The sequence below is a fragment of the Oncorhynchus masou genome, chromosome 32, assembly GCF_036934945.1.
Source record: "Oncorhynchus masou masou isolate Uvic2021 chromosome 32, UVic_Omas_1.1, whole genome shotgun sequence".
NCBI lineage: Eukaryota > Metazoa > Chordata > Actinopteri > Salmoniformes > Salmonidae > Oncorhynchus > Oncorhynchus masou.
The window spans coordinates 78,139,509-78,167,208 of NC_088243.1; the positions used below are offsets into that span (position 1 = coordinate 78,139,509).

At 43.6% G+C, this 27,700-nt stretch overlaps 1 protein-coding gene across 1 annotated transcript; it reads right to left on the minus strand.

Annotated features, from left to right (window-relative positions):
- On the minus strand, positions 1-27,485 carry LOC135526643 (LON peptidase N-terminal domain and RING finger protein 1-like). Its single transcript, XM_064955160.1, has 11 exons — positions 26,784-27,485; positions 23,507-23,625; positions 18,614-18,736; positions 15,387-15,723; positions 15,201-15,276; positions 14,983-15,097; positions 13,185-13,306; positions 11,232-11,390; positions 10,884-11,046; positions 3,807-3,956; positions 1-3,672 (listed from the first exon to the last, which is right to left on the minus strand). The coding sequence occupies exons 1-11, from the start codon at positions 27,079-27,081 to the stop codon at positions 3,523-3,525; spliced, it is 1,812 nt and encodes a 603-aa protein (XP_064811232.1). The 5' UTR covers positions 27,082-27,485; the 3' UTR covers positions 1-3,522.
- Between the last annotated feature and the right edge of the window lie 215 nt (positions 27,486-27,700).

A 27,700-nucleotide genomic window follows, 5' to 3' on the forward strand; every position in this document is an offset into this window, starting at 1 on the left:
TAAAGGAGAAAGTATTTTATTTTTATGATGAATAGTCGGACAAAATAACATGGATGCCACTGCTGAACATTAGAGAAAACAGGTCAAGCAGATCTATTATACTGTGCAAGAATAGAAGTCTTCTTCTCCAATAAGAAATCATACGCGAGAGGGGAGTCGCCTCAATCAAGGACAAGTCAACTGTACTCAATTTCCACCCAGTTGTTCATTTTAACAGTCAAGTCTGGTTCCTGAATAGAGCACAGACACTGACCGCTACCTGTCCTCATGTACATCATAATCACCTATGAGGATAAGCCATGTGGACTTCTGCCTGTTCCTGATCAAAGGCCCTTTGAGTGGAATTACCCAGGGGAATTCAAGATGGCCGAAGTGTAACGTGATCAATGTTTTTGATTGGACCAGAAGTCTTCTTAATGTTTCCATCGGCAAACAATCAGCTGAAGACTGATATACACACTTCTTGTACATGTCTGACAGCCAGTGATCTGTAGTGATCCAGTCAAAATCTGAGCTTTCGAGTCGGTCTACACTGGACCTCATGATCGTTGCTGTATTGCGCGTATTCAGAAAGCTGGTGTGGGTTCTAAGGTTCTGTGTGGGTACTGAACTGTACATAGCCGGTCAGATTGGTTTTTACTTAGATGACCTGTCTAAACCAGCACCAAAAGTGGTTTTCAGAAGTGTCAGCATCAACCACGTCCAACTGAACCAACTGAAGCCAAACTAACAAAAGGCAGGCCTTCCTCAGCGATGTTAGAGGGAAACATGGGCCACCAGGTTAAATGTTAGGGGATAAGTCAGAGGTCAGAATAACCTGTGGCCGAGGCCCGGCCTGCCCCTGTGCCCAACCATCCGTCCATTTGTCTGTCTGTCCTTTGGAGGGGTATCGTCTTGCGTAATGTCAGGCCTTTAAATGTGCCCCTCCAAAATCTAGCACACACACGTCAGTCCAATCACGGAGGGTTATTATCTATATTATAGCTACACTACTGTAGTCTAAACAGGCGAGTTACAATGCTGATTCACCTGTCTGTGAAAAACGATATGAGGTCAATCTAATGTGTCAGGTGGTAGCTGGTCCTTCACTGTCCAGCGGATAGAAAACATGGGGAATTCATTACAACGCTTAAGATGAAGGTTGGTTGTAATCTTAATAAACATTTCATGACTGAATGCAACTAAATCTCGAAATAAAAAACACACAATAACAGTATCTATGGCACAATTATTATAGTAGAAAAACATCCTTGTGTTTTCACCCAGTTCAAGCCTGTATGTTAGTAAATCATGTTAAGATTTGCAGTTTCAACATTCCATGGAATGTGGCACTAATAAACTCAAAAAAGAAAAACAACGTTTGTCTATTCCCTTCTGCTCAAACACAAAATGCTGCCTCCTAGTGGGTGGCCAGGCACTGTAGTCACCAACACTAGTGGTGAGAGGGCCACATAGGTAGGGGGCGCTACAGGGGCAGAGGGTGGTGTGAGCTAGGGTGGGGTAGGGTAGGGAGGCAACTCCTTTCTGTCCTGCCTGTGGGTGTGAAAGCTACCAGACCTGGGTTAAAGGAAATATCATTTGATTGATTTATTTCCAAATACTTTGAACGATTGACTGAGACTGATGGACATGGTGTGCACTTTTGGGACTATTGCTTCAGGCAAACTAAATAAAGTGCAACTCAGGCATTTGAAAGAAAACCCATACTATTTGAACTCAGGAGTGGTAGCTTTCATATTACACAGGTAGTCTCTTCAATACACACACACCTCTACTGTCCAACAAAGCATCAACTTGTTTGTGTTGTCAGAGGGAGGACTGCTATCCAAAGACTTTACATACAGGAAGCTGCTGTGGGGTGAATGGCTCATCATAATGTCTGGAACGGAGCGAATTAAATGGCTTCAAACACCTGGAAACCATGTTTACTGTATTTGACACCATTCCACTGATTCTGCTCCAGGTATTCCAATTTGTAAGTCGCTCTGGATAAGAGCGTCTGCTAAATGACTTAAATGTAATGTATTACCACGAGCCCATTCTCACCAATTAAGGTGCCACCAGCCTCCTGTGCAGACATACATATGCATGTGTACAGAACAACACACCTGTTTACACATGTGTAGAACAGCTAAGCTGTACCACCTGTTGTCTTTTTCCACCTTATTTAACAAAGACCTGGGTCTGAATCCCAAATAGCACCCTATTCCCTATATAGTGCACTACTTTTTCACCACAGTCCTATTGCGGCCCTGATCAAAGGTAGTGCACAATGAAGTGATTAGGGTGCCATTTGGGGTGGAACCCTGTTCAATACATCTTCAAACACTAAAGAGAAGTCAGGCTTCAGCAGCTTTAATTACATTACTCTGAAATATTATTATTTTCACCCAGGCGCCACCTTTTTATGTTTCAATGTTTCATAATAGATCATTACTGCAATAACACACTAATATTACATCCTACTCAATATTGGTAACAAGGCAGTAAAGATACAGTAACTGCAATAGTAATTATACTGTAGCGCTAGTCACTCAAAATGGCTGCTGACTGTGTTTGCCACAATATAGTAGCTTCCCAAGGTTTTAAAGAACCCCCAAAAATACAATATGATTATTATAAACTATATATAACTTTAACCCAAGCCTTATAAATAGCATATTGTGCGTTACCCAGGAAATCAAGTTGTCAGCTCTGTAAGACAGAGCGATCTGTGTCACTTTTTTTAAATAGCTTTTCTTCAAGCACTTTACAGTCATGAATCAGATCATCTGATTCTGAGATGGCTGGTTATGTCATGCATGGGGGTCAGTTGCCATGGCAGTGTTCTTTATGCTTGGCTGATAAGGGAAACAGAAGTGAGAACAGGGACACCTAGTGGTTATCTGAGACATTACCACCAGGTTTACATCCCTTGGCAAGAATCAGAAGAGTTTGAGTTGAACCTTATACTGCAGGGGTGTCACACTTATTTTGCCCCGGGTGCATTTGGTCTTCAACGAGGTCCGGAAGGCCGCAATGAACATGTCAAAATTTACAAGAGATAGACAGTCCAATATATCCATCGTTAGTGACTATCTTTAATTTGAGTGATTATTAGCGAGCTGGACACAAACAAGAATCAGTATAGTTTAAAGTATTTCAAGCTAGTTTCACCCAACAAGCACCTTTGATTCAATCTGATTTTTACCTATGATGTATCGACGAACAAACACATTATTCATGTAAGTGATAAAACAATCTCTTTCTGCTCTTGGCCAGGTAAAATGGGTTCAAGCACAGACATATGATCTCCATGGCGACAGGCTCTAAACCTACTAACATCCTGCTGAAGATACAGGGGTGGGGAGTGGGCCTGACAGGTCGTGTATGTGGGATCTGTGTGTGAGTGATATATTAGTGGGTGTGTGTGTGATGTTTCACATTATCCAGTCTGTAGAGCTGATCCTCTCCTCTGTGTAGGGTACTGGATAAGCGGCAGAAAACCCAGTAAAGCTGCATCCCTTTATCTCCTCCTCTTCTCTAGCTCTGGGAGAAGTACTCCAGAACCATGCGCAGGTGTCCCAGGCGGTCGTTGAGGGAGGGCAGGGACAGGATGGTCGTCTGGTAGGCAGGATCCAGCTGGAGAACTGACAACAACCACCAACACCACGCTGGACCGTTGTTAGAGGCCTGATGGAGAGAGACAGGAAGAGAGAGAGACAGGAAGAGAGAGAGAGATGGGGAGATACAGGGGATTTTCGATACTAGATGAGTGCTGGTCTGGAAGTGATCGGCAAGGTCCATGTGTCTGTGTGTGTGTGTACCTGTATGTTGTTATCCTTGTCAGGCATGGTTCCATACTGTCTGCTGATCTGTTCTCTGAGCTGTGTGTTGAGGAGTGTGTACCAGTCCTGGGCCTGCTCATACACACTGTCATGGAGGCTCTGCAATAGCTCCAACTCTGACCCCTCAGCCTAGAAACAAAGGAGGAGATTCTCAACGTAAAATACAATTGATTCTCTTCAAACCTTTAACCCACTAAGGTCAATGTCCGAACCCCTGTGGAAATCTAATTAGCATCATTCAAAAATCCCCATAAAAATCTGTCAGTGTGAGCTAGAGATCTGTTTTTTTTAGACTGGATGCATCTCAATCCACCGCATCAGCCCATGTCGCAATTCTGCAGTGAAAGGTGACAGAGGTAGAGAGGTGATTGTCAGACCATGAGACATCCCGAAAGTAATTAGAGTCCGAACGGTTTGGCCAAAAACTATTATGACCCCTGTATGGAAACTCTCACGACCAGGTACAAGCTCTTGGACGCCCAGAGGCCTCACAAAACTCGTCTGAAGGTCCCCTGGGTTTGAAAACTTTCTGAAGTCTCTCTTTGTTACCTTGTTAAGAGTCAACTGGCCTTAAGGCCGTATTATGTCAATTATATAAAATTATATAAAATCATTACTCGAAAACATGTAGGGAATTATCTATGGAGACTTAAGTGAAAAAATTTAATCCTGATCTTATATCTCTCAGAGGTAGGATAGACACTTATTTTTTTAGGGAGGGAGCTTGGTTGTTCCATGTAGTGGAACAACCAAGAACCAGCTCGTTCAGGGGGCTCTTCTCCAGGTTAATTTCTCTGTAGGTGATGGCTTTGCTATGGAAGGTTTGGGAATCATTTCCTTTTAGGTGGTGGTGGAATTTAACATTTATTTTATGGATTTTGATCATTAGCGGGCATCGCTAATTCTCAATTTGGTGTTTGTCCCATTTAGTTAATTCTTGGTTGGTGAGCGGACCCCAGACCTCACAACCATAAAAGGGCAATTGGGTTCAATAACTGATTCAAGTACTTTTAGCCAGATCTAATTGGTATGTCGAATTCCATGTTCCTTTTGATGGCGTTGAAGGCCCTTCTTGCCTTGTCTCTCAGATTGTTCACAGCTTCATGGAAGTTACCTGTGGCGCTGATGTTTAGGTTGAGGTATGCATCATTTTTTGTGCTCTATGGCAATGGTGTTTAGATGGAATTTGTATTGGTGGTCCTGGTAACTGGACCTTTTTCAGAACACCATAATATTTTATGTCTTACTGAGATTTACTGTCAGGGCCCATGTCTGACAGAAACTGTGGAGAAGATCTAGGTCACATATGTCAGAGTCAAGGCCCGCGGGCCACATCCGGCCCGCGAGAAGGTTTTTTACGGCCCCTGGGATGATCTTGATTTATTATTAGAACCGGCCCGCAGACCGCAGCAAGCCGGCAGCCCGCAGATCTTTTACACGCACCAATACTACATTTCCCACAATGCAACGGTGACGCACCGAGCAGTAGGCTGCTTCATTTCAATATTTATTGGCACAGCAGTCGTCAGCATCACAGTAAAATTAACTTTCAGATACCCATCAAAAATGGCAAAACGGAAGGTGGACACTGAGAACCGGGGTTTCAAACAAGGTGGGAGTCGGAGTATATGTTCACGGAGGTAGCTGGAAAACCTGTGTGTCTTCTGTGTGGAGAAAGTGTGGCGGTACTGAAAGAGTATAATCTGAGACGACATTATGAAACGAAACACGCGGACAAAAACAAGAATATGGACATGGAACAAAGGCTACAAAAGGCAGAGGAATTAAAACGAGGCCTCAAATCTCGACAGGCTCTGTTCAAAAAAGCCAAATCACAAGGCCAGGCTGCTGTCAAGGCCAGTTTTATTTTGGCAGAAGAGATCGCTAAATCAGCCCGGCCATTTACGGAGGGGGATTTCATCAAAAACTGCATGATTAAAGTTTGTGACGAAGTTTGCCCAGAAAAAAGGCAACTCTTTTTAAATGTGAGTCTGAGCAGAAACACCATTGCCGAGAGAGTAGACCAGTTCAATTAGGTTCACTAGACTATATGCGTCATTTAAAAAATTTTCAATGAACATTCGAACAGTCCGGCCCTCGGCTTGTAGCTAAATTTTTTATTTGGCCCTCCGTCCATTTGACTTTGACACCCCTGATCTAGGTGCTGCTGCAGGCCCTCCTTGGTTGGTGTTAGGAATATTATGAATAATGACTAAACAATATCTACATTTTAAATATAACTACTGAAACTCAGATAAACAATATTCATTCATATGGAAGGATTGTGGAGCATGAAACAGGGGGTAATTAAATACCATTCCAGCCAGGTTGGAGAAGACTGGAATTGTGGGTTTTTAAGAAAGCAAAAAGGGTCGTTAACCTATGGTTGAACCGACTCAACTTAGCTCTGGGATGTTTAGATAAGGCAGAGAGTGTTTTCCTGGGTTTTCCATTATCTGAAACTGTCTTCTAAATAGTGATGGATGAAGGTGACTATTCCAGAAGTTAATCTAGATAAGTGTGTGTCTGGAGTGAGCGAGCGAGTGGGTTGGAATGAACTTTTCAACTTTGTGTTGTGTCCTGGTTGATAGGAGGAAAAACGTTTTATAACCTATGACGTCATATTTTGTATATAAACTGTTGTTCGTGGTTACATGGCAGCGCGCTCCAAGAATAAATACTATTATCTCATTTTGATTGGTCTCTGTCTATTTTATGCAAATCAGAATCTTACATATTCTCATAAAATATACTAAGTGAATTCAATTAATGAAAACATATTGGAATTATGAAATTATATTAACAGTTGGTGACAGAAGCACCAGATCATCAGCAAACAGTAGACATTTGACTTCAGATTCTAGTAGGGTGAGGCCAGGTGCTGCAGACTGTTCTAATGCCCTCACCAATTCGTTGATGCATAAAATTGGGGGAAAAACACATAGTAAGAGCACACTTGTTGTTTGTGTACATGGATTTTATAATATTGTATGTTTTTTGTATGTTTTTCCCCAAACCCATTTTCCATCCATTTGAATAGCAGACCCTCATGCCAAATTGAGTCAAAAGCTTTTTTGAAATCAACAAAGCATGAGAAGACTGTTATGTTTTTTAGTCGAACAAGGTGTGCAATGTGAATATGTGGTCTGTCGTACGGTAATTTGATAAAACACCCATTTTCTATCCATTTGAATAGCAGACCCTCATGCCAAATTGAGTCAAAAGCTTTTTTGAAATCAACAAAGCATGAGAAGACTGTTATGTTTGTTAGTCGAACAAGGTGTGCAATGTGAATATGTGGTCTGTCGTACGGTAATTTGATAAAACAGGCAATTTAGCATTTGGTCAGTACATTGTTTTCATTGAGGAAAAGTGCAAGTCTGCTATTAATGATAATGCAGAGGATTTTCTCAAAGTTGCTGTTGACACATATCCCATGGTAGTTATTGGGATCAAATCTGTCTCCACTTTTGTGGACTGGGGTCATCAGTCCTCGTTTCCAAATATTGGAGAAGATGCCAGAGCTGAGGATGATGTTAAAGAGTAGTATAGCCAATTTGTATATTTTAGCATTTCACTGAGGATACCATCAACACCACAGAACTTTTGGGGTTGGAGGGTTTGTATTTTGTCCTGTAGTAATGTACTTGGAGAATCCAGTGGGTTCTGGTAGTCTTTAATAGTTGATTCTAATTGATTTGCATTTGATCATGTATATATTTTTTTTATAGGACCAAAAAGATTGGAGAAGTGGTTTATCCATGCATCTCTATTTGGGATAGATGACTCGTGTTGTTGTTTGATTAGTGTGTTCCAATTTTCCCAGAAGTGGTTACATTCTATGGATTCTTCAATTACATTGAGCTGATTTCTGACGTGCTGTTCCTTCATTTTCTGTAGTGTAATTCTGTATTGTTTTAGTGATTCACCAGAGTGAAGACATAGGTTCAGGTTCTCGTTTATCAATTCCTTTCTAAGGTTTTTGCAATCTTCCATCAAACCATTTGTCATTGTTGTTCATTTTCTTAGGTTGTCTGCTTGACAATTTTTGATAGGGAAGCCGAGAGGTAAAATATACTGTTTAGGTTTTCTACGGACAAGTTTACACCTTCACTATTACAGTGAAACATTATGTCCAGGAAGTTGTCTGAAAGGGATTGAATGTGTTGTTGCCTCATTGTTTTTTGGTAGGTTTCTACACTACTTTCCTTCCATCTATAGTGTTTCTTACTATTATGCAGTTCCTTTGGCTTTGATGCCTCGTGATTGAGTATTTCTCTCTTCAAGTAGACTGATTTTGCTGTGATCTGATAGTTATGTCAGTGGGCTGACTCTGAACACTGAGAGACTCTGGGTTGAGGTCAGTGATAAAGTCAACTACAGTACTACTGTCAATGGGTGAGCTATAGGTGTACCTACCATAGGAGTCAACTTGAAGCCTACCATTGACTATGTACAGACCCAGCGTGTGACAGAGCTGCAGGAGTTGTGACCCATTTTTGTTGGTTGTTTTGTCATAGTTGTGTCTAGGGGGGCATATTTGGGAGAGAATGCTGTCGCCTCCAAGTAGGAGTTTGTTCTGAGAGTTCAGGTTCTTGTCCAGTTGTGGAATTTACTAGGTCGCCACAGAGTAGTATATGTCCCTGGGCCTGGAAATGGTTGCTCTCCCCCTCTATGATGGAGAAGCTGTCATCGTTAAAGTATGGGGATTCTATTGGGGGGGGGAGGGATATACTGTAGGTAGCACACAAGGACATTTTACTCTATTGAGATGAATTCCTTATTAATTTCTAGCCAGATGTAAAATGTTCCAGTTTTGACTAATTTAATATAGTGGGTTGGGTCAACTCTACTACTATACCAAATTAGCATACAAGTCTCTTCCTTGTTTCACACCTGGTAGTTTGGTGGATGGGACTACCAGCTCTCTGTAATCTAGAGGTCAAACAGTGGGTCCATCTCCTCTATACCATCCACCTGGTAGCTTGGTGGATGGGACTACCAGCTCTCTGTAATCTAGAGGTCAAACAGTGGGTCCATCTCCTCTATACCATCCACCTGGTAGCTTGGTGGATGGGACTACCAGTTCTCTGTAATCTAGAGGTCAAACAGTGGGTCTGTCTCCTCTATACCACCCACCTGGTAGCTTGGTGGATGGGACTACCAGCTCTCTGTAACCTAGAGGTCAAACAGTGGGTCTTTCTCCTCTATACCACCCACCTGGTAGCTTGGTGGATGGGACTACCAGCTCTCTGTAACCTAGAGGTCTAACAGTGGGTCTTTCTCCTCTATACCACCCACCTGGTAGCTTGGTGGATGGGACTACCAGCTCTCTGTAACCTAGAGGTCAAACAGTGGGTCTTTCTCCTCTATACCACCCACCTGGTAGCTTGGTGGATGGGACTACCAGCTCTCTGTAACCTAGAGGTCAAACAGTGGGTCTTTCTCCTCTATACCACCCACCTGGTAGCTTGGTGGATGGGACTACCAGTTCTCTGTAATCTAGAGGTCAAACAGTGGGTCTGTCTCCTCTATACCACCCACCTGGTAGCTTGGTGGATGGGACTACCAGCTCTCTGTAACCTAGAGGTCAAACAGTGGGTCTTTCTCCTCTATACCACCCACCTGGTAGCTTGGTGGATGGGACTACCAGCTCTCTGTAATCTAGAGGTCAAACAGTGGGTCTTTCTCCTCTATACTATGTTTCTAGTAGGATGACAATGTCTGTATTTCCAATTTCTTTGATGAAGTCTGGGTTTCTGCTCTTTAGGCCAAAGGCAGATGACCTCAGGATGAGATAGTAAAAGCTTTGGATTCCATTGTGTCTCGTGTTGTTTTCATGTAGTTTAGGATCTGACCTTTACAGTAGGTGTGAAGGAAGCATTTTGAGCCTCTAGTGCACGAGCACAGACACACACACACCTCTAAGGTATGCCTGGTTGAGCACTGAGGATTGCTTTTACAAACTGTTGCTTGGAAACATGCCAAGTACCAGTAAAACACTCACTGAAGAACTAGCTAATAAAATAGCATTTGTAACCTTCCCCAGGAGTGTTAAATTCAACCAAAACTCATTCACAGGGGTCATCCAGGGCCAGGATTAGGTGAGAACAACCTGTGGTAACTTACCTTGTGGTCCTGCATGTATTCTATATCAGCAGTGTGGTATCTAGCTCTCTTCAGTGTGTGTGGGATTGTACCTTGTGGTCCTGCATGTACTCTATATCAGCAGTGTGGTATCTAGCTCTCTTCAGTGTGTATAGGATTGTACCTTATGGTCCTGCATGTATTCTATATCAGCAGTGTGGTATCTAGCTCTCTTCAGTGTGTGTGGGATTGTACCTTGTGGTCCTCCATGTACTCTATATCAGCGATGTGGTATCTAGCTCTCTTCAGTGTGTGTGGGATTGTACCTTGTGGTCCTCCATGTACTCTATATCAGCGGTGTGGTATCTAGCTCTCTTCAGTGTGTGTGGGATTGTACCTTGTGGTCCTCCATGTACTCTATATCAGCGGTGTGGTATCTAGCTCTCTTCAGTGTGTGTGGGATTGTACCTTGTGGTCCTCCATGTACTCTATATCAGCGGTGTGTAGCTCTCTTCAGTTTGTGTGGGATTGTACCTTGTGGTCCTCCATGTACTCTATATCAGCGGTGTGATATCCATCTCTCTTCAGTGTGTGTGGGATTGTACCTTGTGGTCCTCCATGTACTCTATATCAGCAGTGTGGTATCTAGCTCTCTTCAGTGTGTGTGGGATTGTACCTTGTGGTCCTCCATGTACTCTATATCAGCGGTGTGATATCTAGCTCTCTTCAGTGTGTGTAGGATTGTACCTTGTGGTCCTCCATGTACTCTATATCAGTGGTGTGATATCCATCTCTCTTCAGTGTGTGTAGGATTGTACCTTGTGGTCCTCCATGTACTCTATATCAGCGGTGTGATATCCATCTCTTTTCAGTGTGTGTAGGATTGTACCTTGTGGTCCTCCATGTACTCTATATCAGCGGTGTGATATCCATCTCTCTGTCCTCTCTTCAGTGTGTGTAGGATTGTACCTTGTGGTCCTCCATGTACTCTATATCAGCGGTGTGATATCCATCTCTCTGTCCTCTCTTCAGGACCCTGAAACGACTCCCTCCCACACAGTCCACATACGAGCGACCGTCAGGCAACACCTCTAAGCTATGAATCTCCAGCATACAGCCGTAGTCTGCAAATCTGGAGGACACAGAGACACACAGACAGAGAGTTGTTGGAAGCAAGCTGAAAGGGTAATGTGAAAGACAATCAGATCCCCAGCACAGTGTGGCTCAGCATAGTAGTGTAAAAGGGGAAGAGAGCCAGATACACTCAGGGTTCATTTTCATACCAGTATTTTCAGATTGTATACATCCATGACCCACCCTTTTCCATGTTCGTAGCTGCACATGCCAAACTTCCTGGTGCCCGTCTCCATGCATCGTCTCATCATGAGGCGGTAACGAGGCTCGAAGATGTGGAGAGGACAGGGCACGCCCGGGTACGCCACCGTACACACAAAGATAGGGATGTCCTTAGTTAGACTGGGGGATGAAGGGAGAGAAACAGAGAGCGAGACAGAGAGAAAGCAGAAAGAGTGACAGAGAGGATGAAAAAAGAGAGGATACAGAGAGAGAAATATATATTTAATCAGGATAACAGTGGTGTTGAGGTGGTGTGTATTTAATACACACACACACAGTCAAAAGTTTGGACTCACCAACTCATTCAAGGGTTTCTTCATTTTTACTATTTTGTCAAATAATAGTGATAACATCAAAACTATGAAATAACACAAGGATTCATGTAGTAACCCAAAAAGTGTTAAATAAAGTAGCCACCCTTTGCCTTGATGAAAACTCTGCACACTCCTGGCATTCTCTCAACCAGCTTCATGAGGTAGTCACATGGAATGCATTTCAATTAACAGGTGTGCCCTGTTAAAATTTAATTTGTGGAATTTCTTTCCTTCCAAATGCATTTGAGCCAATCAGTTGTGTTGTGACAAGGTAGGGGTGGTATACAGACGATAGACCTATTTGGTAAAAGACCAACTCCACATTATGGCAAGAACAGCCCAAATAAGCAAAGACCAACGACACCAATAAGAGACTTTCTTGGGCCAAAAAACCACAAGCAATGGACATTAGACCGGTGGAAATCTGTCCAATGGTCTGATGAGTCTAAATTTGAGATTTCTGCTTCCAACCACTATGTCGTTGTAAGACGCAGAGTAGTTGAACGGATGTTCTCCACATGTGTGGTTCCCACCGTGAAGCATGGAGGAGGCTGTGTGATGGCGTGGGGGTGCTTTGCTGGTGACACTGTCAGTTATTTATTTAGAATTCAAGGCACACTTAACCAGCATGGCTACCACAGCATTCTGCAGCGATACTCCATCCCATCTGGTTTGCACTTAGTGGGACTGTCATTTGTTTTTCAACAGGACAATGACCCAACACACCTCCAGGCTGTGTAAGCGCTATTTGACCAAGAAGGAGAGTGATGGAGTGCTGCATCAGATGACCTGGCCTCCACAATCACCCGACCTCAACCCAATTGAGATGGTTTGGGATTAGTTGGACCGCAGAGTGATGGAAAAGCAGCCAACAAGTGCTCAGCAAATGTGGGAACTCCTTCAAGACTGATGGAAAATCATTCCAGGTGAAGCTGGTTGAGTGAATGGCAAGAGTGTGCAAAGCTGTCATCAAGGCAAAGGGTGGCTACTTTGAATATAAAATATATTTTGATTTGTTTACCACTTTGTTGGTTACTACATGATTCCATAGGTATTATTTCATAGCTGATGTCTTCATTTTTATTCTACAATATAGAAAATAGTAAAAATAAACCCTTGAATGAGTAGGTGTCCAAACTTTTGACTGCTACTGTATACATATTTTCAGTGTTGCTCTTGTCCAGCAGCTGGTGTTGTTGCCTTGTGCGGTGCTTTGCCAATAACCTCACGGTCACAATGTCTACTCTCTACTGTATGAGGAGCCTGATGCCCGATGCATGTTGCCATGGTTACCATTAGGTTGCCAAGTCGCCCCAAGCTCATTCTGTCGAGCAGATGATAGCCAATCAACCATTTCCCCTTTCAGACTTATTTCATTCAGGCATTAAGAATTTCTACCAAAATAGTTCCAAAGCTCGTTTTACAGGTAAGGGCCAATTTTGGTTAAAATGGTTAATCCTGGTTAAAGCAGACTGAACGCTGCACTCAAAGATGAAACATAGAGAAATCAGATTGGGTGCCAGGTTACCGTTGTGGGAAACTCTAGAACAAACCGACCTCCGTTTACCCCTGGTTACAGTGCGTCAGCGACTGGACTCACTTGGATAGTTCGGCCATCTCAGTCTCGTGGACCTGCTTCCTCTCATCCAGCTGCAGGGGGAAGAGGTGAGACATGATCTCCTGCAGCAGCACCGTGGGGTTGTACTTCCTGTTCTTAAAGTACTACACAGGAAAGAAGAAGTGATTCTGCATTATTGGGAAGAAAACAAATAAGTGCATCCCAGTTAAAGTGATCTCCCTTGGGTTATAAACATGAAAGCGACATAAAAAAAGTACGAGCAGAACATCCATTGCAATTGTTTCATTATGATGTTATATACAATGTGTTTCTGATTGAGTCCATGTACACAGACAAAGGCCCTAGTTATGTAATAGTGTACATACAGTGACTTGCAAAAGTATTCAGGCCGCTTGGATTACTTTACAAAGTGGGATTCAAATGTATTTCATTGTAATTTTTTGTAAAAAAAACTGCACAAAATACTCTAATGTCAAAGTGGAAGAATTATTCTATTCTTCTAAAGATTAATAGAAATTAAATAACTAAAATATAGTTGTTGTATAAGTATTCAGCTCCGCAAGTCAATACATGTTAAAAAACACCTTTGGCATTGATTACACCGGTGACTTCTTGTGGAAGTATATAAGAGCTTTGTCCACCTGGATTGAGCAATATTTGACCATGATTCTTTAAAATAAATCTTCAAGCTCTGTCAAGATGTTGAGGATCATGGCTACACACCAATACAAGTCTTGCCACAGATTTTGATACAGATTTAAGTCAAAACTGTAACTTGGCCACTCAGGAACATTCAATGACTTCTTGGTAAGCAACTCCAGATTTGGCCTTGTGTTGAAGGTTATTGTCCTGCTGAAAGATTAATTCCTCTCTCAGTCTCTGGTGTGAAGCAGACTGAAGCAGGTTTTCCTCTAGGATTTTGCCTGTGCTTAGCTCCATCCCGTTTCTTTTTATCCTGGAAAACTCCCAAGTATTTGCCTATTTCAAGCATACCCATACCATGATGCAGCCACCACCATTCTTGAAAATAAGGAGGCAGATACTCAGTGATGTGTTGTGTTTTCCCATAAGGACTTTGCATTTAGGACAAAAAAGTGTATTTTTTAGTAGTATTACTTTTGTACCTTACTGCATACAAGATTCATGTTTTGGAATATTTTATTCAGTATTTTTGTATTCTTCTGTTCACTCTGTCATTTAGGTCATTATTGTGGAGTCACTACAATGTTGATCCATCCTCAATTTTCTCCTATCATAGCCATTGGACTCTGTAGCCGTTTTAAAATCCCCAATGGCCTCATGGAAACATCCCTGAGCAGTTTCCTTCCTGTCCTTCAGCTCAGTTCAGCAGGATGACAATATCTTTGATGTGTCTGGGTGGTTTAATACATCATCCACTGCATAATTATTCACCTAACCATGCTTAAAGAGATATTCAATGTCTGATTTGTTATTGTTACCCATCTACCAATCACTGGCCTTCTTTATGAGGCTTTCCAAAAGCTCCCTGATCATTGTAGTTGAATCTGTGTAAGGGACCTTACAGAAGTAATTATGCTTGTCTAAACAAAGGGTCTGAATACTTATGCAATGACTATATTTGAGTTATTAAGGTTTTATTTATCTTATACTAAAAAACATCTTCCTCATCTACATTACACAGTATTTTGTGTTGATTGTTGACAATAAACGCAAATACTGAATATTTTTTGCAAAGCAATGTAGTTATGTAGGCCCTAGTTATGTAGGCCATAGTTACGTAGGCCATAGTTACGTAGGCCATAGTTACGTAGACCACAGTTAGGTAGGCCGTAGTTACCTCCTGTAGTGGCTGCTTGCAGAGGGGGCAGCGGAGGTTGTGGTCTAGGCTTCTCTCGAGGCAGGTCCTACAGAAGGTGTGTCCACAGGGAGTGGTCACTGGCTCATAGAACAGCCTGTAGAGGTACAGCACTAAGATCAGAGTACAGCACAAGTTTCTCAACAATAACACAGTACCACAATACTCCACAGGATGTACCACTTATGGAAACTACTAACCTGATACAGAGGGGACATTCAAAGTCAGACACAGTGAGGACACTCAGAGATTCTCTTCTGTCCAGACGGCAGCCTCCTGATGGAGACAACATAGAACCAATATCAACCATCTACATGTCTCTTCTCTCTTCCTGTGTGTGTGTGTGTGTGTGTGTGTGTGTGTGTGTGTGTGTGTGTTCTATGTACCCCTGCTGTGCCTCTCCTCCCTCCTCCTCATCATCATCTCCTCATCATCCTCAGCTGTAGGGAGGAAGGACACGGCCTGACAGAGACTGAGACAGCACTCAGTACTGGTCCCATGTTTCACCTTTGGCCCCGTCTCCAAGTCTCCTCTCTTGTCCCCGTCTGCTCCCTCCACCTGAGGGTGTCGGAAGCTTTTGTTGAGGCAGTGTGTGTGGCTGTGTGTGTGGCTCTCAGGGAAGAGGATTGTGATGGGGGGGCAGTGGCCTCTGAGGTAATCTGAGACCACCTGGAGGATCTGGGGCACCTCCTCAGGCACTGACATGCCCTCCGTCTCCAGGATCTGACCAGGGGAAACACACACACAGATCAATCTATTCATCCATCATTTAAAAACATTATTGTGTTACTTCATAATACACGTTCCATCATAATAAATTTACCCCACAACAACATTCATCCTACAACATCAGACGTGGCTTTAATCAATCAATCCATCAACCATTCATTTAGAAACACACAACCTGCTGAATATTTCAAAATAACTAGGCTGAACATGTAAATGACTAGGCTGAACATGTAAATGACTAGGCTGAACATGTAAATGACTAGGCTGAACATGTAAATGACTAGGCTGAACATGTAAATGACTAGGCTGAACATGTAAATGACTAGGCCGAACATGTAAATGACTAGGCCGAACATGTAAATGACTAGGTTGAACATGTAAATGACTAGGCTGAACATGTAAATGACTAGGTTGAACATGTAAATGACTAGGTTGAACATGTAAATGACTAGGTTGAACATGTAAATGACTAGGTTGCCTTCTGTGACATTACATTTCTAAAATGTATCCATCCTCAGATAACCTGAGGTTAGCCTACAACTGACCCTACAACTGTAACTGACCCTCTAACTGACAATTTAGCAGTTATGTAGAAGTGTTTAAAATTGCCTAATATTGTCCCATGTCATATCCTTTTCAAGCATAGATGACCCCTCGCCTTAGTTGCCCTGACACACATAAGTGTTAGTAGATCCTCTGACAGTGTTCCATGACATATCATGGCATTTACAACGCTAGCCTGTCCTTGAATAACCCCACCCAGTCGGTCATCCTTGTTCTTGGTATACTGTACATCAGGGGTGGATGTTATATGGCCCCCAAGCCAGATTCAGCCCACAAGTCCCATTCAATCCGACCCAGGGGAGGTTTGAGGATTTTTTTTAACCTCCAGGACACTCTTGAACGTCTAAAACTAGGCAGAAAGCATGTAGAAACACTAATGGATCAATACATTTTCAAATAACTTTTTCTGGCCCACAAATTGCTTTTGAAAAACAAATCTGAATTTTGAAATCCGATGTGGTCCTCGGGCTGAAATCATTGCCCACCCCTGCTGTATATAAAATCAGCAAAAAAAGAAACATCCCTTTTTCAGGACCCTGTCTTTCAAAGATATTTGGATTTTTACAAATTAACTTTGCATATTGTCATTGTAAAGGGTTTAAACAATGTTTCCCATGCTTGTTCAATGAACCTGTGGAACGGTCGTCAAGACACTAACAGCTTACAAACGGTTGGCAATTCAGGTCACACTTATGAAAACTTAGGACACTAAAGAGGCCTTTCTACTGACTCTGAAAAACACCAAAAGAAAGATGCCCAGGGTCCCTGCTCATCTGCGTGAACGTGCCTTAGGCATGCTGCAAGGAGGCATGAGGAGTGCAGATGTGGCCAGGGCAATAAATTGCAATGTCCGTACTGTGAGACGCCTAAGACAGCGCTACAGGGAGACAGGACAGACAGCTGATCGTACTCGCAGTGGCAGACTACGTGTAACAACACCTGCACAAGATCGGTACAGCTGAACATCACACCTGCGGGACAGGTACAGGACGGCAACAACAACTGCCCGAGTTACACCTGGAACGCACAACCCCTCCATCAGTGATCAGACTGTCCGCAATAGGCTGAGAGAGGCTGGACTGAGGGCTTGTAGACCTGTTGTAAGGCAGGTCCTCACCAGACATCACCGGCAACAAGGTCGCCTATGGGCACAAACCCACCGTCGCTGGACCAGACAGGACTGGCAAAAAGTGCTCTTCTCTGACGAGTCACGGTTTTGTCTCAACAGGGATGATAGTCAGATTCGCGTTTATCGTCGAAGGAATGAGGGTTACACCGAGGCCTGTACTTTGGAGGTGGAGGGCCCATCATGGTCTGGGGCGGTGTGTCACAGCATCATCGAACTGAGCTTGTTGTCATTGCAGGCAATCTCAATGCTGTGTGTTACAGGGAAGACATCCTCCTCCCTCATGTGGTACCCTTCCTGCAGGCTCATCCTGACATGACCCTCCAGCATGACAATGCCACCAGCCATACTGCTCATTCTGTGCATGATTTCCTGTAAGACAGGAATGTCAGTGTTCTGCCATGGCCAGCGAAGAGCCCAGATCTCAATCCCATTGAGCACGTCTGGGACCTGTTGGATCAGAGGGTGAGGACTAGGGCCATTCCCCCCGCAGAAATGTCCGGGAACTTGCAAGTGCCTTGGTGGAAGAGTGGGGCAACATCTCACAGCAAGAACTGGCAAATCTGGTGCAGTCCATGAGGAGGAGATGCACTGCAGTGCTTAATGCAGCTGGTGGCCACACCAGATACCAACTGTTAGTTTTGATTTTGACCCCCCCCCCCCTTTGTTCATGGACACATTATTCAATTTCTGTTAGTCACATGTCTGTGGAACGTGTTCAGTTTATGTCTCAGTTGTTGAATCTTGTTAGGTTCATACAAATATTTCCACATGTGAAGTATGCTAAAAATAAACGCAGTTGACAGTGAGGACGTTTCTTTTTTTGCTGAGTTTAGTATACAGTACGTGTTGAGATTGTCTAACACTGTTCCAAGGCATTCCATTCCTTAAAGCATTCCTAGAAGCAGCAAGTACTACCCATTCCTAGAACCTTAACTGACCCCATACAGTCATTCAGCCAGGCAGTCACTGACACACTAAGCTTGTGAGACTGAATGAGCCAGTGAAGCAGTCAGGCAGACAGTCAATGAGTGGAAAACAGTCAGTCAGTGAGACTAACTGGAACAGTGAAACAGCCAGTAAAGCACAGTCAAGCCGACAGTCAGTAAGGGAAAAATAGTCAGTAAGTAACTGGACCAGTGATTGGTAAACAGTCAGTAAATGAGCCAGTCAGTGTTGGCTATAGCTACTGACCTTTTTAATCTGGCTCTTGGCAGGAGTGAAGTCGGCCTGTAGCTTGAGACAGCGGTGAAACTGGATCAGGGCTTCAGACTGACGACCCATCTCCAGTAACACATTACCTTTACGAAAGAAACCCTGGGGAGAACAGACAAGAGGGAGAATACTGGATGAGAGAGAGACTTAGATATAGAGAGAGACGGAGAGAGAGAGAGACCCAAAGAAATCCGAAACATAAACATTGTCATCCTACAAGAAACAGGGTGGAGGAGATGGACCCACTGGTTGCCCTCTAGGTTACAGAGAGCTTGTAGTCCCATACACCACACAACCAGGTGTGAAACAGGTAGGGGGTATGCTAATTTGGTATAGAGCAGACCTAACTCTTTTATATTATATTAGGCTAGAAATTCAAAAGGAAATGATCTGAACAGAGAAAAATGTCCTCCTGTGTGCTACTTATATCCCCCCACAGGAATCCCCATACTTTAATGAAGACAGCTTCCCCATCCTGGAGGGGGGAATGAATCATTTCCAGCCCCAGGTAAATGTACTAGTCTGTGGTGACCTAAATGCCAGAACTGGACAAGAACCTGACACCTTCAGCACACAGTGGGACAAACACCTACCTGGAGGTAACAGCATTCCCTCCCCCATATGCCCCCCTAGGCACAACTATGACATCAACCAACAAAAACGGGTCACAACTCCTGCAGCTCTGTCACACGCTAGGTATGTATATAGACAATGGTAAGCTTCAAGGGGACTCCTACGGTAGGTACACCTATAGCTCATCTCTTGGCAGTAGTACTGTAGACTACTTTATCACCGATCTCAACACAGAGTCTCTCAGAGTGTTCACTGACAACTATCAGATCATAGAAAAATTAGTTGACTACTTGAACAGAGCAATACTCAAATCATGAGGCATCCAAGACAAAGGAACTGTATAATATTAGGAAATGCTATAGATGGAAGGAAAGTAGTGTGGAAACCTACCAAAAAAACAATTAAGCAACAACAAATTCAATCCCTTTTAGACAAATTCCTGGACAAAAATGTTCCACTGTAATAGTGAATGTGTAAACTTGGCAGTAGAAATTATTTTTAATTTTACTTTACCACTTTTTCTCCCCAATTTTGTGGTATCCAATTGTTTAGTAGCTACTATCTTGTCTCATCGCTACAACTCCTGTACGGGCATGGGAGAGACGAAGGTTGAAAGTCATGCGTCCTCTGATACACAACCCAACCCTCCGATACACAACCCAACACAGCGCGCATCCAACCCGGAAGCCAGCCACACCAATGTGTCAGAGGAAACACCGTGCACCTGGCAACCTTGGTTAGCGTGCACTGCACCCAGCCTGCCACAGGAGTCGCTGGTGCGCAATGAGACAAGGATATCCCTACCGGCCAAGCCCTCCCTAACCCGGACGATGCTAGGTCAATTGTGCGTCGCCCCACGGACCTCCCGGTCGCGGCCAGTTACGACAGGGCCTGGGCGCAAACCCAGGGTCTCTGGTGGCACAGCTGGCGCTGCAGTACAGCGCCCTTAACCACTGCGCCACCCGTGAGGCCCCTGGGTAGAACATTTTAACAGTATATTTGACCTCTCAGCTTCCCTATCAAATCTAAACATTTCAAACAGAAAACTAAAAACAATAACAAATTTGATGAAGAATGCAAAAACCTAAGAAAGAAATTGAGAAACCTGTCCAACCAAAAACATAGACCCAGAAAACCTGAGCCTACGCCTTCACTATGATGAATCACTAAAACAGTAAACACTACGGAAAAAGAAGGAACAGCACGTCAGAAATCAGCAATGTAATTGAAGAATCCAAAGACTAACCATTTTTGTGAAAATTGGTAAACACTATACAAACTACAATACAAAGAGTTATCTATCCAAAACAGAGAAATATGGGTAAACCACTTCTCCAATTGTTTTGGCCTTATAATAAAAACATATACATGATCAAATATAAATCTTAGAATCAACTATTAAAGACTACCAAAACCCACTGGATTCTCCAATTACATTGAATGAACTACAGGACAAAATACAAACCCTCCAACTCAAAAATGCCTGTGGTGTTGATGGTATCCTCAATGAAATGATCAAATATACAAACCACAAATTTCAATCAGCTATTCATAAACTCTTTAACATCATCCTCAGCTCTGGCATCTTAACCAATATTTGGAAACATGGACTGATCACCCCAATCAACAAAAGTGGAGACAGATTTGATTCCAATAACTACCATGGGATATGCATCAACAGACACCTTGAAAAAATCCTCTGCATTATCATTAACAGCAGACTTGTACATTTCCTCAGCAAAAACAATGTACCGAGCAAATGTCAAATTGGCTTTTTACTAAACTACCAAACCACGTATTCACCCTGCACAACCTAATTGACAAACAAACAAAACAAAGGCAAAGTCTTGTCTTGCCATGCTTTGTTGATTTCAAAAAAGCTTTTGACTCAATTTGACATGAGGGTCTGATGGAAAAATTGATGGAAAAAACATACAACATAAAATCCATGTACACAAACAGGTTTGCGGTTAAAATTGGTCAAAAAAACATTTCTTTCCACAGGGGAGTGGGGTGAGACAGGGATGCAGCTTAAGCCCCACCCATATATATATATATATAAATGAATTGGCGAGGGCACTAGAAGTCTGCAGCACCCGGCCTCACCCTACTAGAATCTGAAGTCAAATGTCTACTGTTTGCTGATGATCTGGTGCTTCTGTCCCCCCAACAACACGTAGCTGTCATAGCACTCACCCACCTAGTAGTGTCCAATGATTCAGTTACATGATGACATAAGTAGCCGTTTGCATAATGTGCCCCAAATGACACAACATACTGTACACTTCTACAGACACACTCCATCAGCAGCAGCCACAGAGAAAACAACCAGAACACACAAAACTAGAATGGTGTCCAAAATGAAACCCTATTTAGTGTAGTACTTTAGACCAGGGCCCATAGGGGTCTGGTTAAACGTAGCGCACTATGAAGAGGATATTAGGGTGCCAATTCAGAAGCACACTAGGAAGCACACTAGGAAACTGAAAAAATGCCAAGAAATCTAAATCAGTCTGATTTGGTACAACTCCTTATAAGGTTACGTGGTGGTGACCTATTATGACAACAACTGATCTGAAAACACAGTAGACTATTGAGATGTACCCATTGGGGCGGCAGGGTATCCTAGTGGTTAGAGCGTTGGACTAGTGACAGGGAGGTTACAAGTTCAAACCCCCGAGCTGACAAGGTACAAATCTGTCATTCTGCCCCTGAACAGGCAGTTAACCCACTGTTCCTAGGCCGTCATTGAAAATAAGAATTTGTTCTTAACTGACTTGCCTGGTTAAATAAAGGTAAAATGTAAAAAATATATATAAAAAAAAAGATGACAGAGCATTAAAGGGGAATAAACATTGATATTAAAGGAAAATGTAGAAGCTGCAGCAGGCGTATAGACACCTAGGAAGGCCCGATTCAGTTACACCAGAAGATACTGTAACCTCGGTCCAAACCGCTCCTGGTATGGTCTGACTTTCTACTTTTAAAATCTGACAAAACAGTGATACATGTTCTAGGTCCCAAGAAACAAAGAGATCTTCTGTTGAATCTGACAATTAATCTTAATGGTTGTACAGTAGTACAGCAAAAATCACAAACTTTCTGTCCAAAAATTATGCAGAAAAATTAACCCATGCTTTTGTCACTTCTAGGTTAGACTACTGTAATGCTCTACTACCCGGATAAAGCACTAAATAAACTTCAGTTAGTGCGAAATACGGCTGCTAGAATCCTGACAAGAACCAAAAAATGTGATCATATTACTCCAGTGCGAGCCTCTCTACACTGGCTTCCTGTTAAGGCAAGGGCTGATGTCAAGGTTTTACTGCTAACCTACAAAGCATTACATGGGCTTGCTCCTACCTCCTACCTATCTCTCTGATTTGGTCCTGCCGTACATACCTACACGTACGCTACGGTCACAAGATGCAGGCCTCCTAATTGTCCCTAGAATTTCTAAGCAAACAACTGGAGGCAGGACTTTCTCCTATAGAGCTCAATTGTTATGAAATGGTCTGCCTACCCATGTGAGAGACGCAAACTCGGTCTCAACCTTTAAGTCTTTACTGAAGACTCATCTCTTCAGTGGGTCATATGATTGAGTGTAGTCTGGCCCAGGAGTGTGAAGGTGAACGGAAAGGCTCTGGAGCAACAAACCGCCCTTGCTGTCTCTGCATGGCCGGTTCCCCTCTTTCCACTGGGATTCTCTGCCTCTAACCCTATTACAGGGGCTGAGTCACTGGCTTACTAGGGCTCTTTCATACTGTCCCTAGGAGGGGTGAGTCGCTTGAGTGGTTTGATTCACTGATGTGATCTTCCTGTCTGGGTTGGCGCCCCCCCTTGGGTTGTGCCGTGGCGGAGATCTTTGTGGGCTATATTCGGCCTTGTCTCAGGATGGTAAGTTGGTGGTTGAAGATATCCCTCTAGTGGTGTGGGGGCTGTGCTTTGCCAAAGTGGGTGGGGTTATACCCTTCCTGTTTGGCCCTGTCCGGGGGTGTCATCGGATGGCGCCACAGTGTCTAGTGAACATTTGAACATCTTGGCCATGTTCTGTTATAATCTCCACCCGGCACAGCCAGAAGAGGACTGGCCACCCCACATAGCCTGGTTCCTCTCTAGGTTTCTTCCTAGGTTTTGGCCTTTCTAGCCACCATGCTTCTACACCTGCATTGCTTGCAGTTTGGGGTTTTAGGCTGGGTTTCTGTACAGCACTTTGAGATATCAGCTGATGTACGAAGGGCTACATAAATGAATTTGATTTGATTTGACATTGCACTCTAATAACATGGTGTTTCTTACCTCTGTCCAGTTGGGGTGAACGCAGGAGAGGTCTTCCAGGTCCCTCAGGGCATCAGAGAAAAGTCTCAGTCCCATATTGGCTTCCGCTCTCCACACCTTCAGACTCACATCACCAGGAGCTGGGCGAGGGAGGGAGGGAGGGAGTGGGAGGGAGGGAAGAGATAGTGATCACTGTTAATTATATCAAACTATCAGTGATTGTAGTATGACAGCTTCCCAGTCAGAATTGGTTTAGTTTGATTTGCCCCCGCAACTGCAATGCATAGGGAATATTAGATAACACTGGACATCTCCCAAAAACCTGAAGTGACATGAGCTCAACCCAACTCCATTCTTGCTACAAATTGCACATCTGATCTCATACCCGGACCTTCCCTATGCTACCTACTAGTTCTACAGCGAAGCCTGCAGAGTATTAATATAATGTGATTATGTGTATCAAAACAATGGCACAGCAGGGTTGCATTAAAACCAGAACTGCCATGCATAGTCCTGTGTGGTGCGTAGAAACGGTTATTTATGCAAAGTGTTTGGTGCACTGACACCCCAGTATGACAAACCAGACAGAAAAGCAATTCAACTACTGGTGGGTGGAGGAGAAAGACTCGTCACAGACTTACTCATATAGGAAGTTGTTTCATTCTCTGTTGATCCACATTGAATGTAACGACAGACCATTAGTATGAGCCTTCACTATGAAACATAACTCCCTCACACCTCTGCATGTCTGTTGCACATTACTACCAATCTAATCTCAGCACCCAGAAACAAATCAGCAGAAGGATAAGGCTGTCACGAGAGTCACGACTCCAAACAGGGGGGGAAACCAGCAATGACAAAAATGCACCACAAGAAAGACAAGGAAACTGTGTCTATCACCTCAAAAGTAACCCTGGTCACCTTCCTAAACGCTGCTGTGCTTCTCTGGGGGAGTGTCACGTGTGAAGACTACTGGCATTACTGACCGGCCATAGCAAAGTGGAACATTAGCGAAGACTCACCAACCAATGCTTATAACACAGCCACTTGAGTGTGGTGCGTGCATGCACGTGTCACCCACTCACAACAGATGTCACTGGACCCAGTGTTACAGAAGTCTGGCTGGGTTGTTTGTGTACATTGATTTTATAATATATGTTTTTCCACCAAAACAGCTTTCCATCAATTTGTATAGTAGACCTTCATGCCAAGACGAGTCAATTTGAGCTTCTCTCCCACTATCCCTCTCTATCCCCCCCCCCACACACACACACACATATTTCTTGGGGGGAGGCAGGGATGCAGCTTTGAGCCCCCCCCTCTTCAACATATGCACTGAGTGTACACAACATTAGGAACACCTTCACCCTCAGAACAGCCTCCATTCGTCAGCGCGATTGAGTTACAAGGTGTCAAAAGCGTTCCACAGGGATGCTGGTCCATTTTGACTCCAATGCTTCCCACAGTTGTGTGAAGATGGCTGGATGTCCTTTGGGTGGTGGACCCTTCTTGACCCGTCTCCTCCCCTTCAGCTACACTGATTAAAGTGGAATTAACAGGTGGCATCCATAAGGGAACATAGCTTTTACCTGGATTCACCTGGTCAGTCAGTTTGTTAACTTTCTGCCCTGCTAGAGCTGTTCCCGTCATCTGTAAGTACTACTATTATGAATTGGAAACGTCTAGGAGCAACAACGGCTCAGCTGCGAAGTGGTAGGCCACACAAGTTCACAGAACAGGACCGCCGAGTGCTGAAGCACATAAAAATCATCTGTCCTCAGTTGCAACACTCTACCAAGTTCCAAACTGCCTCTGGACGCAACGTCAGCACAATAACTGTTCGTCGGGAGATTCATGAAATGGGTCTCCATGGCCGAGCAGCCGCACATAAGTCTAAGATCACCATGCACAATGCCACTCGTCAGCTGGAATGGTGTAAAGCTCACCGCCATTGGACTCTGGAGCAGTGGAATCGCGTTCTCTGGAGTGATGAATTATGCTTCACCCTCTGGCAGTCTGACGGACGAGTCTGGCGGATGTCAGGAGTACCCTACTTGCCCGAATGCATAGTGCCCACTGTAAAGTTTGGTGGATGAGGAATAATGGTCTGGGGCTGTTTTTCATGGTTCAGGCTAGGCCCCTTAGTTCCAGTGAAGGGAAATCTTAACACCACAGGATACAGTGACATTCTAGACGACTCTGTGCTTCCAACTTTGTGGCAACAGTTTGGGGAAGGCCCTTTCCTGTTTCAGCATTATAGCTGCAAAAGGGTGACCACCTATATTAATAGGGCGTTGGACTAGTAACTGAAAGGTTGCAAGTTCAAATCCCCGAGCTGACAAGGTACAAATCAGTTGTTCTGCCCCTGAACAGGTAGTTAACCCACTGTTCCTAGGCCGTCATTGAAAATAAGAATTTGTTCTTAACTGACTTGCCTAGTAAAATAAAGGTTAAAAAAAATAAATGTACATGATTTTGTAATGAGATGTTTGATGAGCATGGGTCCACATACACTACATGACCAAATGTATGAAAGCTCAGGGTGACAACCTCAGTTTCTTTAGGTAATGTTGGACCACTGTGACTGCAGTACTGCCTCCCACCCACCATGTGGCTCTTATGTGACCAGGCTATGGGCTACAAGAAGGAGTGCATGCCAGGCAGTGGCAATCTCGGTGGGGCAAACTCAACAAAAATAAAATGTTGATACATGCCAGCAAAGCCACTACATAACACTAAACAAAAGCACTGAGCTTTTACATTGCTTGCAAACTGATACTTGACACGTAAATGCCAAAAAAGCATGCAAAACAAGCACACAAAAAAAATATATTTATTTTTTTAAACAGGTGGGGCTCAATGCCTTGAATGACGGGTCGCCAATGATGCCAGGTCACTACACCACTAGCATATTATAGCAGTTCCAACACTTTTATTTAACCAGGAAAAGACCGTTTTGCAATGGGGGCATGATTGTGTAGTCTATATTGCACTGAAGACCAAATCATTTCATCTAAACACATTAACATATAGGAAAGAACTTCAAGTGCGTTTTTATGTGTCAGTATGATCATTTTATTTCATACGTCTTGGCTGGAGGTTTTTCGGGCAAATAGCTGTTTATGGTAAATTTACGTAATTAGGGTGGTGTAGGGCTTTTATAAGTGGGTGGATTCCATTTTACACAACGAACATACACATTTGATCATAGGTCTGTCCTGCAGCCTGCTCGAGGGTTGCATAAGGAGATGTCTTCCCCAAACGCGCTCAAGTTCACACATTATTTTTAGGAACCTACCTACTCGTATCCCTTCATTCGCGATGCGTAAAGCTTCTGTGAACTCGCTGGTTTTGAGTTTCTCCAGAATATGACACTTTATCCTCGTCTCTTCTGGGCAGCACTTCTCAATGACACTGAATAGTAGGATGTTGTTCTTGATGTTTTTGGCGTCTCTCTGTTTAAATATTTCCTTGCAGGCTGGACACCCGGATGACAAGTAGTTCCCCAGGCAGCTCCGGCAGAACGTGTGACCACAGGACATGGTGGCCGGTTCACACATGAGGAACAGGCATATTGGGCACTCAAGTAGATCCATGGTGGCACAGTTGCGGGGTTATGTCACCACCGCCGGGCCGTGAGCAGTTTGAGTCCCTATCTAATCACCATCTAAGCAACGACGGACACTCTTCTCCAATTAACATGACCTGACTGCTAGACTCTCTGATTTAGTAAACAAAGGCTAGCGGAACCCAAGATCCAACCATAAAGACCTTAGTGTAATTCCAACTGACAAAACCCTTCCGATTCATTCACATGCGTTTTCCAAGCATAAAGTATTTGGTTTGGAACAACACCACGTAACGTCTTCTCTTTCCTGGCATCATGATGAACAGAAGGTCCGATCGTCTCTTCGCGTCTCGTACTTCCCACTCTTACTGTAAAAGCACAGCCGGGAGAAGTAGGCTTCCTGCTCTGATGCGCATCGTGTGGATAGTGCTCGAAAAAGCCCAAGCCACACAGTGTAAGGCCTTACCTTACATAAATAAAGATCATGTGACGCGTATGCTATTGGTGGACAGACCCGAGTCCCGCCCTGTTGTGAAACCGATTTCATAACACGCTTTTACTCCTGCTAGTGGCTTTATATATTTCTCGAAAATCATAAAACGCGCACCGACAAGTTACTAATCTACAAACGCTATTATAATGACCTG